Genomic DNA, 12,591 nt, shown 5'->3' with positions numbered 1-12,591 from the left:
TGTATCCATCTTCTATGTATTCAGAAATCTCCTTTTACTCTTACAGTTGATTGTATCGATATTACACTGGAGTTCATGATGGACTTAGTATTAAGTCAAATTAGTTGAGATAAAATTTCTTTTAATTTCAGTAAATCAACTCTTCATAATTCATGTGTTTCATATGGAATCCCATCCTTTATCGCAGGCAAAGTAAAACTATGCTTTCAGGATGTCATATCTACGATACCGGTATTTGTACCATAATTAGTAATGTGTAGGTAAGCTCTATGGTAAATGTATAACATTATCTGGGCGAACATTAGGCCTACAAACCTTAACAACTGATGATCCAAATACAACTGTACACTGTGATGTGATTCTGTAGCCCAACACCAGAGACGGAAGTCTGTCCTCTAAGCTTATGCTAGCAGATATGCAGAACTTTCATTAGTGAGGCACTATTATGTGCTGTTTATTGAAAGACATATATACAATCCAAGTTACGTCTATTACACAAATAAAATGTGCCAACAACAGACACATGACAGTTTATACTGCAAATGCTTAAACCAAATGTTCTACTCGTAATATTGTGAAAAAAATTTACTTCAATTTCGAAGAATGTGTGAATATTTAATACCACATTTTAGAAGTTGCTGAAAATAAATGAACCGTACAAGACAAATGAAATGATTCTAAATACTTACTACAAATAATGCCACAAACAATACAATGTCCAGTATGAACAATTCCGATAAGGAAATTTTTATAACTTAACAACCAAACAATTATCCAAATGCCGTTTGCTGCAAAATACACAGGAACTCACCAAGTCTTAATGGTGATCAATGAATCTCCATCTTGTGTGGCTCGGCAGACTTCATGACATTTGGAAATGTCAGCAACAATGAATAAAATAACAGTGTCGCTAACATAAAACTTAACAATTGAAAATCACGAGGAATGGAATTACAGTGTTGCCACCATAAAAACTTAAAGCAAACAGCATTTAGATAAATTTATTAGGTATTGAGTTATACAATTTTCTCATTGGTAGTGTTCATCCAGACCTATGTATTTATCTAAACTTTCATCTGTTTTAAATTGAATAATCTCATAAGCACAATTCAGACACACTAGTTGTAAATCATGTACAAACTTCAAATAGTTTCTCTTATTTTATTCTTGACGTTTGTAAAATTGTGAACAAGTTTCTTCATTATTATCAACCTCATGGTACCTACATGTAATTGACAGTTGACAATAAAAAACTCATCTGCCTATTATGTTCTTGGACATCCCTCACTTCCTATAAGATTCAATTTGTAGCTCAAGAAAGAAGCTGGTAGTTTCCCTCTACGTTTTGTAGTAGACTAGTTATATAGGCCTACTTTTATCAATTCTGTTTGTAGTTGTACCGTACTTCTTTCTGTTACGTTAAAAATATTCAAATCATTTCTAAAGACAAAGGGAATATCCTACTTTGAAAAGCAAGAAATTCGTCCTAGAAAACTCAAGTTTGATATATATATATATATATATATATATATATAAATTATGGTTCATGTATTTTATTATCCACAGTTCGGGGTAGGACAAATTTCAGCATGTTATATAACGTATGCCTATTTAATTTAAATGATCATGATCACCTTCATCTATTTTCAAAGTTTCAAAACTACAAAATTACCACTTGATTCTAAACTATTTCCTGACTCACAAAGAATAGGATCATTCCAAATAGGTACCATTTTTTAGAGAAATATAGTGTGTCAAACAGTAGGCCTACTTCAAACTTGCTATAGGCTAATACAGTGTGGTACTGGTAAATTGTGAACAAGTTTGATATCGGTTGGTATATCTGAAAACAGTTGACAGTTCTCAGTTTTTTTAATAGATTAGTGCACTGAAGCATAGGCTACAATATGTTTCCAAACGAGATTCAAAATTATTTATTAGAAAAAAAGGAGTGAATGGGAATATGTCGCAAGAGATTTTTGGGTAGTTTCACCGAAGCTGAAATTGATAAAATTCAGGCCTAGTTCAGTGTGGTGTACTCCTGTACTGGTATGAAAAATTATCAACACACATTTTAAGAATGTCAACGAAGTGTGTTCAGAATACGTACCGTATTTACTCGTGTACAAGTTCCGCTCGTGTACATTCCCCACTCTAATTTTAAGAATCATATTCAGAAATAAATAAAGATACCGTATTCTTGAACTTGGAGCTTAAATATTTCCGGCTGCAAAGCAGTCAATACAGTGATTGTTGACCAGTGCTTTGGCTATCCTTGCATAGGGTACATACCCGTTTTATCTGGATCACGTAATTACACAGTTTGTGTTCAATGTCGGGATGCCTGCATACTTTATCTCTATATATATATAATATAATTTATTTCCAAGAAATAGTCTGCCCAGGCATCCTGGGTTGCCAAAAACAGAGAATAACACACATATAAGAATAGTAACGATTACAGTAAAATAGATGAGTCAAATTGAAATGTGAACTAGGAGCTTAAATTTAAGAAATAATAAATTTGTACATATATTGTAACAATCACACACTAACGGATAGAAAGAGGTGGGGGGGATTATGATATTTCGTATAAATGATTTTTCAGAATCGCCACAGACCCTTTAATGCTAGAAGTACTTATTTTTGGAATGATGTCATGGATTCCAAATGTTTTGGTAGTGTTTACAGTTGATCGTGGGATGGTGCCCCTCACTCCGATCATTAAACCATGTACTTCCCAGGTGCCTTTCATCTGATATTTTTCTCGAAAATACGGAATAGTAGGCTCATAAATTTGTTGTTTCTCTTTGTTGACCTCGGATGGTTGGGTCTGGCTCATCTCAAATCTAACAGTTGGGTCCCGTATAAAGCCTTTACTATTAGTCTTGTCTAGAGCCACGATGTCCGCTCTTCTAATTCCGCCGCCTTCAGACGCAACGCAGTGCACCTCTTCATAGACCTCGAAGGTAATTTACAATAATCATAATCTGTTGTAAGATTCATCATCCAAGGAGGAAAAATGATATCAATGAGAAAAATTATATTCATAAAACTCCCTTTCATGCCACATTATATGAAAATAATTTTATTCATATTGGTCTTAAACTGGTTGCCTAGTTACCACCTGAAAGAAATATCTCTGCACTAAAAATTTAAAAGGGTCTTATTCATTTTGCTATTACACTACTGCTTCTATAGCGTTGATGAATTCTTGGAATCCCTCTGTTTCAGCTCCTGACTTCAAGACACATTGCAAACGGGCCTTATAGCCGAAATTCACGTGACCTGTAGTTTTCTAGAATTAAGTCCCAAGTTTTGTATATTCGTAGTGTTGCATTTAATTATAGTTATTACTTTTATGTGTATTATATAATTAATTATTAGTTTTGGTGAATATGACATGTCCTATATCATGTAGGTACTGGTACGTATATGATCAGTGGATGCAATAAATAAGCCGTTCAGAGCAAAAGTAGTGTAAGTCAAAATTGGATAATGAGGGTTAAAGTAAACATTCTATAAAATACAGCGCAAAGTAGCAATTAATATGGCCTTCCTGCTATTCACTGACTACTAATAGTTTAAATAAATTGAATATTAATTGCTACTTTGCGCTGTATTTTATATAATGTTTACTTTAACTCTCATTACTCATTTTTTACTTACACCACTCTTGCTCTGAACGGCTCAAATGATTAAGATTATGATGAATACCTCTGATTCCTAGAGTAGCAAAGGGTCTTCATCATATGTGAAATTCAAGCTTTATTGTTATAAAATACGGTATTCCCGACTTTTATGACATAATATATTGGTAATGGAGAAGTGAAGATGAAATATACGTTAATTAATCGAAAGAAATAGTCGCTATTTTGACTCATATATATCATTGCAGTGGGCCGACCTCTTTGGCTCCCTCAGCAAGGCAGTGTACCACTCTGCCGACTCGCTCTCCTTACAATGTCTCGTGTATAGGCTCCACCTCTGATTTTAGGTCAGAATTTGGCAATAAATTTAGGGCTCTTACACGAGTAAATACAGCATCACAAAGTTACGAGCTCAGAGTACAAAGACAACCTCTGAATATGTGGGTGGGTGATTTCTCTTGAAATCGGTTGTACTATAATCACAGTCTACTATATACAGTCACGAAGCTTGAGTTTTGAGGGTGCTAGAAACACTAGACTGTGACGGTACTATTTTGCATTGCCTGTAATGAGGCGATAGTAGCGATCCTAGTGGTGAGCAACTATCTAATGTTTGCATATTTACTACGTATTGAGCTTCGCGACTGTATATACTAGACTGTGCTATAAAGCTATGGAGAAGGAAGCCGCTCACGACTCCACCATGTTGATCTTGCGCAAGTTGGCTGCCACGGCCACGTCGACGAGGTTGTTGCCCAGGAAGAAGTCGGTGGCGATGATGTTGGCGTGCGGCCACCACTGGTTGCGGAACCAGCTCGTCAGGTTGCGGTTGACGGCGTCGGCCATGGCGCGCAGGCTGCCGGTGGGGTTGAACATCACGTCGAGGGGCGTGGGGGTGAGCTCGGCCATGGCGGCCCAGAGCGCGGGTGCGCGCTGCTTGGCGCTGTCCATGCTCCGCTGCAGGAAGCTGCGCAGCCCGCTCGGCGTCTGCTGGTTGCCCCAGGTCTGCGTCAGCGGACCCCACAGCCACGTGGACTCTGGCACAGGGCAGCACAAGTCAGCACTGAGCCTTGATTGTCTTAAAAAGCAGAACACTGTGATTACTGAGATTTCTTATTTCCATGTTCCACCTAGGATCAAGAAACTTGAACAAGAAGAGTGCATTAGAATAAGAAACAAAGGGACTGATAGGTGGAGATTAGGCATTGAGGCTAAAGAACATCGACAGGGACAAGTTGAAGGCCCAATTCATATAGATCTAAACTGTACTGCGACTAATGATCTGAGCTAGACAATAGACCTACATTTTTTTAATATACTGTAAATTTTATTTCTACTCAACAATAGGATTTTATTCTTCCAACAATAATTCCTTTCTACAATTCGCCTTAAACGCTCTCGTCAACAATTGGATTTTCACCCAACACAGTATTCGTTATAGCATTCCACCGATGACAATGACAATTTACTTGGACTAGTACGAACAACAATGAACTGTTAATCTTAACTAATATTTACAAAGCACTATTTACAAATCAGAACTATCAGTTCTCAGTTCACAGTTCTTCTAGCTCAGTCACTCGAGTTCACAGTATCTCGAACCACAGACCTTCAGAGACAGTTCACTGTACTCGAACTCAGGTCCCTCCAACTGCGGTCCACTGCACTCGAACTCAGGCCTTCGGATGCTGACGCAGATGCGGACGCACACTCGAGTCGAACTCCGGCACACAAGTCTGGCTTGCTTGCTCTGGCTTACTCACTGACTGAATAACTGAAAAACTGCCCGAGTTCGCTGGCGCTTCTTCTTTTATAGCAAAATCATAGTTGCGAGAAATTTCTACAGGTGTGTAGAGAATTATCTGGATATCTCCACTTCGACGCACTTCTGGAAGGGTCGGGAAGGTCCATTCCCCCTTACTCCGCATGCAGCAGTTGCGCGTGCACTCTCCCCTCGTCGCGTGGGCCTTTCCCCTCTCCGCCGCGCGCCGTCCCTCATGCTTCATGAAGCCCGCGCGATATGCTCTCTCTCGCGGGACGCTGGTCGTGAGTTCGAATCTCACGTCGCTGTCACAATACAGTGAAACCTCTCCTTAAGGACACCCCCAAAATACGGACACTCCTCACATACGGACAGATTTTTATGTCCCAACTGAAATAATATAGAAATAATGATAAATTTAACTCTCGTTTACGGACACTCTCAAACACGGACACGGACAGCTGTTTCACAGTCCTAAAGCTGGCTTTACCTCCTGACTGCGGACAGAACTTGGATTTCAATACCTAATGTGTTACAAAAATGGAAAATTTAGTACAGAAATTCCTTATCATGAAAGAAGACAATAAGGGTCTCGTAGGCTATCACTAGCCCAGCCAGCTACCCCTTGTTAGCTGCAAGCGGGTGGGTAAACAAAGTTATAAAATTTAACCTGTCTGATGGGTCCAAGGTTTCCACGATCTTGAAATTGTATTCGACACATGATAGAGTTGGTAGGATTATTCTCTTCACTTCAATCAGTTGTTCTGTTTCGAGAGACATGGCACCTGAACGTAAAGGTTAAGTTGACAACTGTAAATTACAGTACTGCATAACTGTAGACATAGAATAAAATTGCATGACACAGTACTGTATTTTCCTTTTTCGGTCTTATCTCTGTAGTTCAAAGTTGCAAAGAATTTACTGTAGTATCTATTTAGAATTAAACTACAGTAATATATTTCATTTAAAGCGTGAAGGCATACACAATGCATATTATAAATTTACTGTTAGATTGGAGAGCCTCCCTCCCAATAAAGGACACCTCCCAGATGCGGACAGATTGTTACGTCCGTTCGATGTCCGTAAATGAGAGGTTTCACTGTAAATACTGAAACAGCTTTTAAAAAATAAACGGTCCCCTTAACGTTAGCAAGCAAAAGAGATTGGGTAAATTCCTTTTCATAGTCAAAATACAGTGGAAAGAGAGGATCACACCTTTGCCAGAGTGTGATTATAGCTGTTATGTAATCTCTATTCTGTATAAAGCTAAGCACGCAGTTTACAGTAGCCTACATATATTATCGACGTCAGCATGTACATTGTTGTATAACTGATGTATTATGGTTACTGACATCACAATTCAATGAAAATTGCAAGAACTAAAAACTTGATAATTTTTTCCCATGAGAAATTTCTTTCACTTCAACACATCTTCCTTTACATTCCAGATAACAAGTTATCGAATTTCCAGTAGATGACTTATAGCTTCACCTGCATTTTCTTCCACTTCTGTCTTGATGTCTGTGTTACGAACGTTATGATCGCTTTCAATAACATCGTCACTGTCTTCTACGTCACTCATATCTTCTTCTGACCACTCTGAAATAGTTCCTTCGTAATTTTCGTCGAATTATTGGGTTATTTACAAGAAGTCGTCGCTGAACGATTCACATTATTTCCAGGTTAGTTGAATCAACTCATCTAGTGAACGATATAAATCTTTAAAATACTAGGTATCTCTCTCCCTTCTCTTGTTACTTGTGAGCCATCTCAAATCCCGACCTCCACCCCTAAGAGCGCCGGTCCTTATATACCCGTCAGTCAAGGCCTTCTGACAAATAAAAGCAATTGACAATAGATATCTCAGTCATGACAACCTCATAAAATATCCTATCAATTGAATAATCGATCTTGCTACGTATAATTATATTATATTATTACCCATTTCAGCAAGTACTGACTACCACTGCAAAATACGATAATTTGGTCCAGGAAGCATCGTCTTTTGGCACAAGGATGATTTATGTAAAATGTTTCTAAATTATTAGTCTTTTAAATACCGGTACATTCTTTAATAAATCACTGAAAAACAAATGTGAATATAGGAAGTGGAGTGAGTACGAAATTATTATTTTTTGACGCATCATTTTTACGTAAATAACGATAAATAAAAAGGGATTATTAGCAAGTACGTACACTGCGTTTGTCAAATGCGCATCACCATGCTTTCGAAAAGGCACTTTTCAGTGCCCGACACCCCGCTTTTTTTCATCATGTGCTACACGTCGGATCATCATCGGGGCTTGCAGCCCCGATACCCCGCTTTTTGCATCATGTGCTACACGTCGGATCATCATCGGGGCTTGCAGCCCCGATACCCCGCTTTTTTTCATCATGTGCTACACGTCGGATCATCATAAAGCCCCGATACCCCGCTTGCTACGTGCAACACAATTATATTATATTATTACCCATTTCAGCGAGTACTGACGACCACTGCAAAATACGATAATTTGGTCCAGGGAGCATTCTCTTTTGGCACAAGGATGATTTATGTAACATGATTCTAAATGCTACGTACAACATAATTTTATTATATTATTATTACCCATTTCAGCGAGTACTGACGACCACTGCAAAATACGACAATTTGGTCCAGGGAGCATTCTATTTTGGCACAAGGATGATTTATGTAACATGTTTCTAAATTATTAGTCTTTTAAATACTGGTACATTCTTTAATAAATCACTGAAAAACAAACGTGAATACATAGGATGTGGAGTGAGTACGGAATTATTATTATTTTTTATTTTTTGGCGCATCATTTTTACGTAAATAACGACAAATAAAAACTAACATGCCACATAACATTATTTTAAGAAACACAGGAAACAAGCATGAACAATATTCACCATTCTTAATGATCGGGGGATAGAAAAAAAACGTATGGAATAGAAATTACATACAAATGTGCGTGTAATAAATAATAAGCAAACCATCTTCGATTAATAATTCCAAAACAACGTGAATATAGCGTGGATTGTGTAGGAAAATAATTTCTTATATGTTGCTTCCAATGTGCATCATTGTTAACTTATGAAAACAAATGAAAATTAACATGGCATATAAACACTATTTGAAGAAAGATAGACATATTAAGTAATATTCATCGTTCTTAATGATCTTTGGATGGAAAATAACAATGAAATATGTATAAAATAGAAATTACATACAAGTGAGCATATAAAAAACAGTAAGTAGAATCATTTATTTGATTAATAAGGTTAAATTACTCCAGGTTTAGTGTAAGAGTGGCCTATATATCTGACGCCTCCCAGCAAATTACTTAATTTAAAAACAACAAAATTGTGTTAGAAGATTGAATTTGTGTATTTTCTCTGAAACTTTCCAAATAATTGTAGGCAGTCTTTTACATTAGATTGCCGAAAATTGGTTTATAGCGCAGCATTGGCATTAGCATCCATCTTGAAAATGTTGTGTAACAATAGACAATGGAATCGTTCACAGAAGTGAACTATAAATGATGTGAATCGTTCAGTGCATCCATCTTCTTGTGTAACAATAGAAGTGAACTATAAACGCTGTGAATCGTTCAGCGACGACTTCTTGGAAATAACCCAAATAGCGTCTGATGGTCCAGAACTCTGACTCATTGTTATTCATAAAACTGTCAGTTGACAAAAATTACGAAAATATGGACATGTGGTCACACAAACCACTACAAAAGTTATCTTCTCTCTGTAACGGCTAAACATGCACTGAAGAGGAAGCAATATATATGGAGAGATAGAGCAGCACGAGAAGGGATGCTAGTGTAAATAAACAGGTTGCATCTGTTTCCGTTTCCAAGGTAACAAATCGCATGTTCATGATTAACAGTTGAATACTATCGCAGAAAATGAAGTTCCTTTCCTGTTTTGTGCAAGGGCTACAAAAATGAATTTCTACACCATCTAGCAGCTGAATACTGAGCTGAGACCTACCGGAAGTTATATAACACAATTGCCCATAACCCAAAATGTGAAATCTACATCTCATCCTCCACTGTTATCAGCTCTCCTGATAAATTGGTTTGTTAAAGATAATGAGGTCCCTTTCCTACGGTGGTCACTCTCACTTCATAGCTCAAGGATCAATATTAGGTCCCCTACTTTTTCTAGTGTTCATAAATGATCTTGCCCCCCTAATAAAAGATGTAGGTCATCCCATAATTATTATTTGCAGATGACACAAGTATAGTAATTACAGCCCATAACTCCAACACATTCCAATCTTCAACAGAGGAAATTCTCGTCAAAATATGTGACTGGTTCTCAGGCAATAAATTGGTATTAAATTTTAACAAAACTAACATAACTCAATTTAAATCCTGTCCTAATTCAACCTCGCACATTTCTAGCGCAATAATTAATAATAGATCCCTATTAGAAACAACAACAACCAAATTTCTTGGCTTAAAAATCGATAATGTGTTAAATTGGAAAAATCATATTAAAGAAATTACCCCCAAACTAAATTCAGATGTTTTGCTATTAGATCTATGCAAAAGATAGTAAATATCAATACCTTAAAAACAATATACTTTGCACACTTCCACTCAGTAATGAGTTTTGGAATAATATTCTGGGGAAATTCCACAGATAGTAACAGTATATTCCTATTACAAAAAAGAGTAATTAAAATAATAGTAGGTGCCAAATCTAGGGAATCGTGTAGGACTATTTAAAAAAAACTACAAATAATGGCCATGGCTTGTCAGTATATCTTTTCATTAATAATCTTCCTCGTATGTAATCGTGAAAACTTTGTCACTAATTCAACAGTTCATAGCATAAATACAGGTCAAAAAAATGACTTTCATACTCCATCGGGAAGTCTATTGTGCTATCAAAAAGGAGTGCGTTATATGGCAGTAAACATTTTTAATAGCCTCCCTATCGATATAAAAAATGAAACTCAAAACATAAAATTATTTAGGGGCAAATTAAAGAAGTACCTAATTTCTCACGCCTTCTATTCTGTAGGTGAATTCGTGACATTCAATAACACTTCATGAAATTGATACTAAAACTTTGTGTTGTACTAGTAGACTATATTGTAAATCTCGTCTGTATATATTTCAACTAGACTGTGACTATAAATTAAGACTTTATAATACCGGTAGTATTAAGTTTTTGACTTGTTTCATATTCTAGCTGTAAAGCAATGTATGAATACCATGGAATGTTAATAAATACAATACAATACAATACAATACCTGCAGCCACTGTTTTGTCCCCATATGCCACAATGAGGCGTCGGTTGTCCCCACGGTCCCAGATGTCTCTCAGCAAGGTGATGGCACTGGCCGCAGACACCGGCAGGGCGAGGGCCCCCAGCTCACGCGTCAGCAGCGCCACCAGACGACGGTGGCGAGCGGGCCGGCCGTGGAAGCCCACAGGGAAGCGGTGCAGGTCCAGGATCAACACCTCGCCCTTCGTCTTGAGCAGGAATTCCTTCACCTCGCGCAGCACAGGCAGCAGCGGCCCCACTCGGATCAAGTCGTGGTTCACCCAGAACCTGCACATTTCCAGACACACGCGTGTGCCAACAGATAACTGCCTCTATCAGATGGACAGTCTTGACTAAAATACATGTAGCAGGTCCAGTGCAAACTGGAAATAGTCTGGCTAATTCCAATACTTACTCTGTAACAAGCAGGGCTGGGCAAAATACTGACATGCAAGTATTTCAAATACAAATACAAAATACTTCAAATAATTGTATGTGAAATACAAATACAAAATACTTTAAAAAAATTAACCAAAATACATTTGTATTTCAAAGGCTCAAAATACATTTGTATTTCAAATACTCGATAAAATATATAACTTAGGCCTAAAGAAATAAGAATATTACTGAAAATCTAAAATATTATATTAACATTAAACGTATTTTTACCTCGAAGTTTTATATAAACACTGTAACTGAACATTCTTCCTTTTCCCAGTCAGCAATGAAATTATGCTGCATATGAATAATTACTGCTCCCTTTGAAAACAACCAGTTCCTCAAATGTTCATCAGATAAGGATCCCCTTGCTGGTGAATGAATAAATCCTGCAAAACAGAACAGTCTTTCTACAGGTGCAGAGGAACACAAACTTGCATTATATTTATAAAAGCTTGTTTCACTGTTGGGTAATTCTCTAGAGTGCACAGGGTTGTCCCTTTGCCATTGAAGAATTGTATGAGCTCATACTCCACTGCAGACAAGTTCTTTTCTGTTTGTTTTTCAAAGTCTGTTTTACTTGAGTTGAAAACATAAGAATTGTTTTCATCGTCTTCATCGTCTGAACTGACCAGAGATGTAGCAGACAACTGCTCAGCTGATTTCACACACATATTCTGTGTCCTGTTCTTATCATTTAGTGAGGCAATGTCAGGTAGCCATCTCATCTTCAATGATGGGTGGAGCAAGCTGCCAAAATAGCTCAATTTTCTTCTGGGATCAGATCAAACATCACTTTAAACCTTGATGAAAGCGAACTTACTAGGATTAGAGTTACTGGGAATAGATGGCGTAGATTACTAGATAACAGAATATGTAATCTTTTTTAAGGCAAATTAATGTGGACAAAAGTTGGCCGTAATAGCACGTCTTCTCATTTGCATTAAATTAAGGGCTACAACAATGGGTTTCAGAACTGCACAATATTCTTCAAGATACTGAAACTCAACATCTTTGAAGGTTGGCAATCCCAGTTTTTCACATATACTCTTTATATCATGTTTGAATTGCAATATTTGAGAGATTGAGTCATAAAGAGAATTCCATCGAGTTGGGCAAGGAAACTTTAATGAATATTTCAAGACATCTGATATAATTTCTGAGTATTTGAGTCTCCTAGATGCATTCCATAATGCTGAACACTTAGCAAGTGTTGGGTGAGGGATCCTTGATGCTGTTGGAGATTTCTTTATGGCATTAAGGAAATCAGTTGTGGCAAGAAAACTAAGTGTATGGCTAGCACAACTGAAATGGGTAGGCAAATAAGACAAAAATTCATTCTTCAAATCGAAAGCCAAAACTTGAAGAACAAGAAGAAGAAAAAGTATTTTGAGTATTTGAAATATAAAATACATCAGTTTTATGTATTTAAATACAAAATACAAATA

General features: G+C 37.1%; 1 protein-coding gene across 1 annotated transcript in view; it reads right to left on the bottom strand.

The window, feature by feature from the left end:
- Positions 1–424: 424 nt before the first annotated feature.
- Positions 425–12,591, bottom strand: part of LOC138698684 (PI-PLC X domain-containing protein 3-like) — a 40,144-nt gene continuing 27,977 nt past the window's right edge. Inside the window, exons 5-6 of the mRNA XM_069824858.1 lie at positions 10,692–10,993; positions 425–4,687 (exon numbers count right to left, since the gene is read on the bottom strand). Coding sequence (XP_069680959.1) covers positions 4,341–4,687; positions 10,692–10,993 — 649 coding nt within the window. The 3' untranslated portion in view covers positions 425–4,340. The remainder of the gene's footprint in view (positions 4,688–10,691; positions 10,994–12,591) is intronic.

This window comes from Periplaneta americana, chromosome 4, assembly GCF_040183065.1.
Source record: "Periplaneta americana isolate PAMFEO1 chromosome 4, P.americana_PAMFEO1_priV1, whole genome shotgun sequence".
NCBI lineage: Eukaryota > Metazoa > Arthropoda > Insecta > Blattodea > Blattidae > Periplaneta > Periplaneta americana.
The sequence above is the reverse complement of the archived record's forward strand: the minus strand, read 5'-3'. Positions and strand labels throughout refer to the sequence as shown.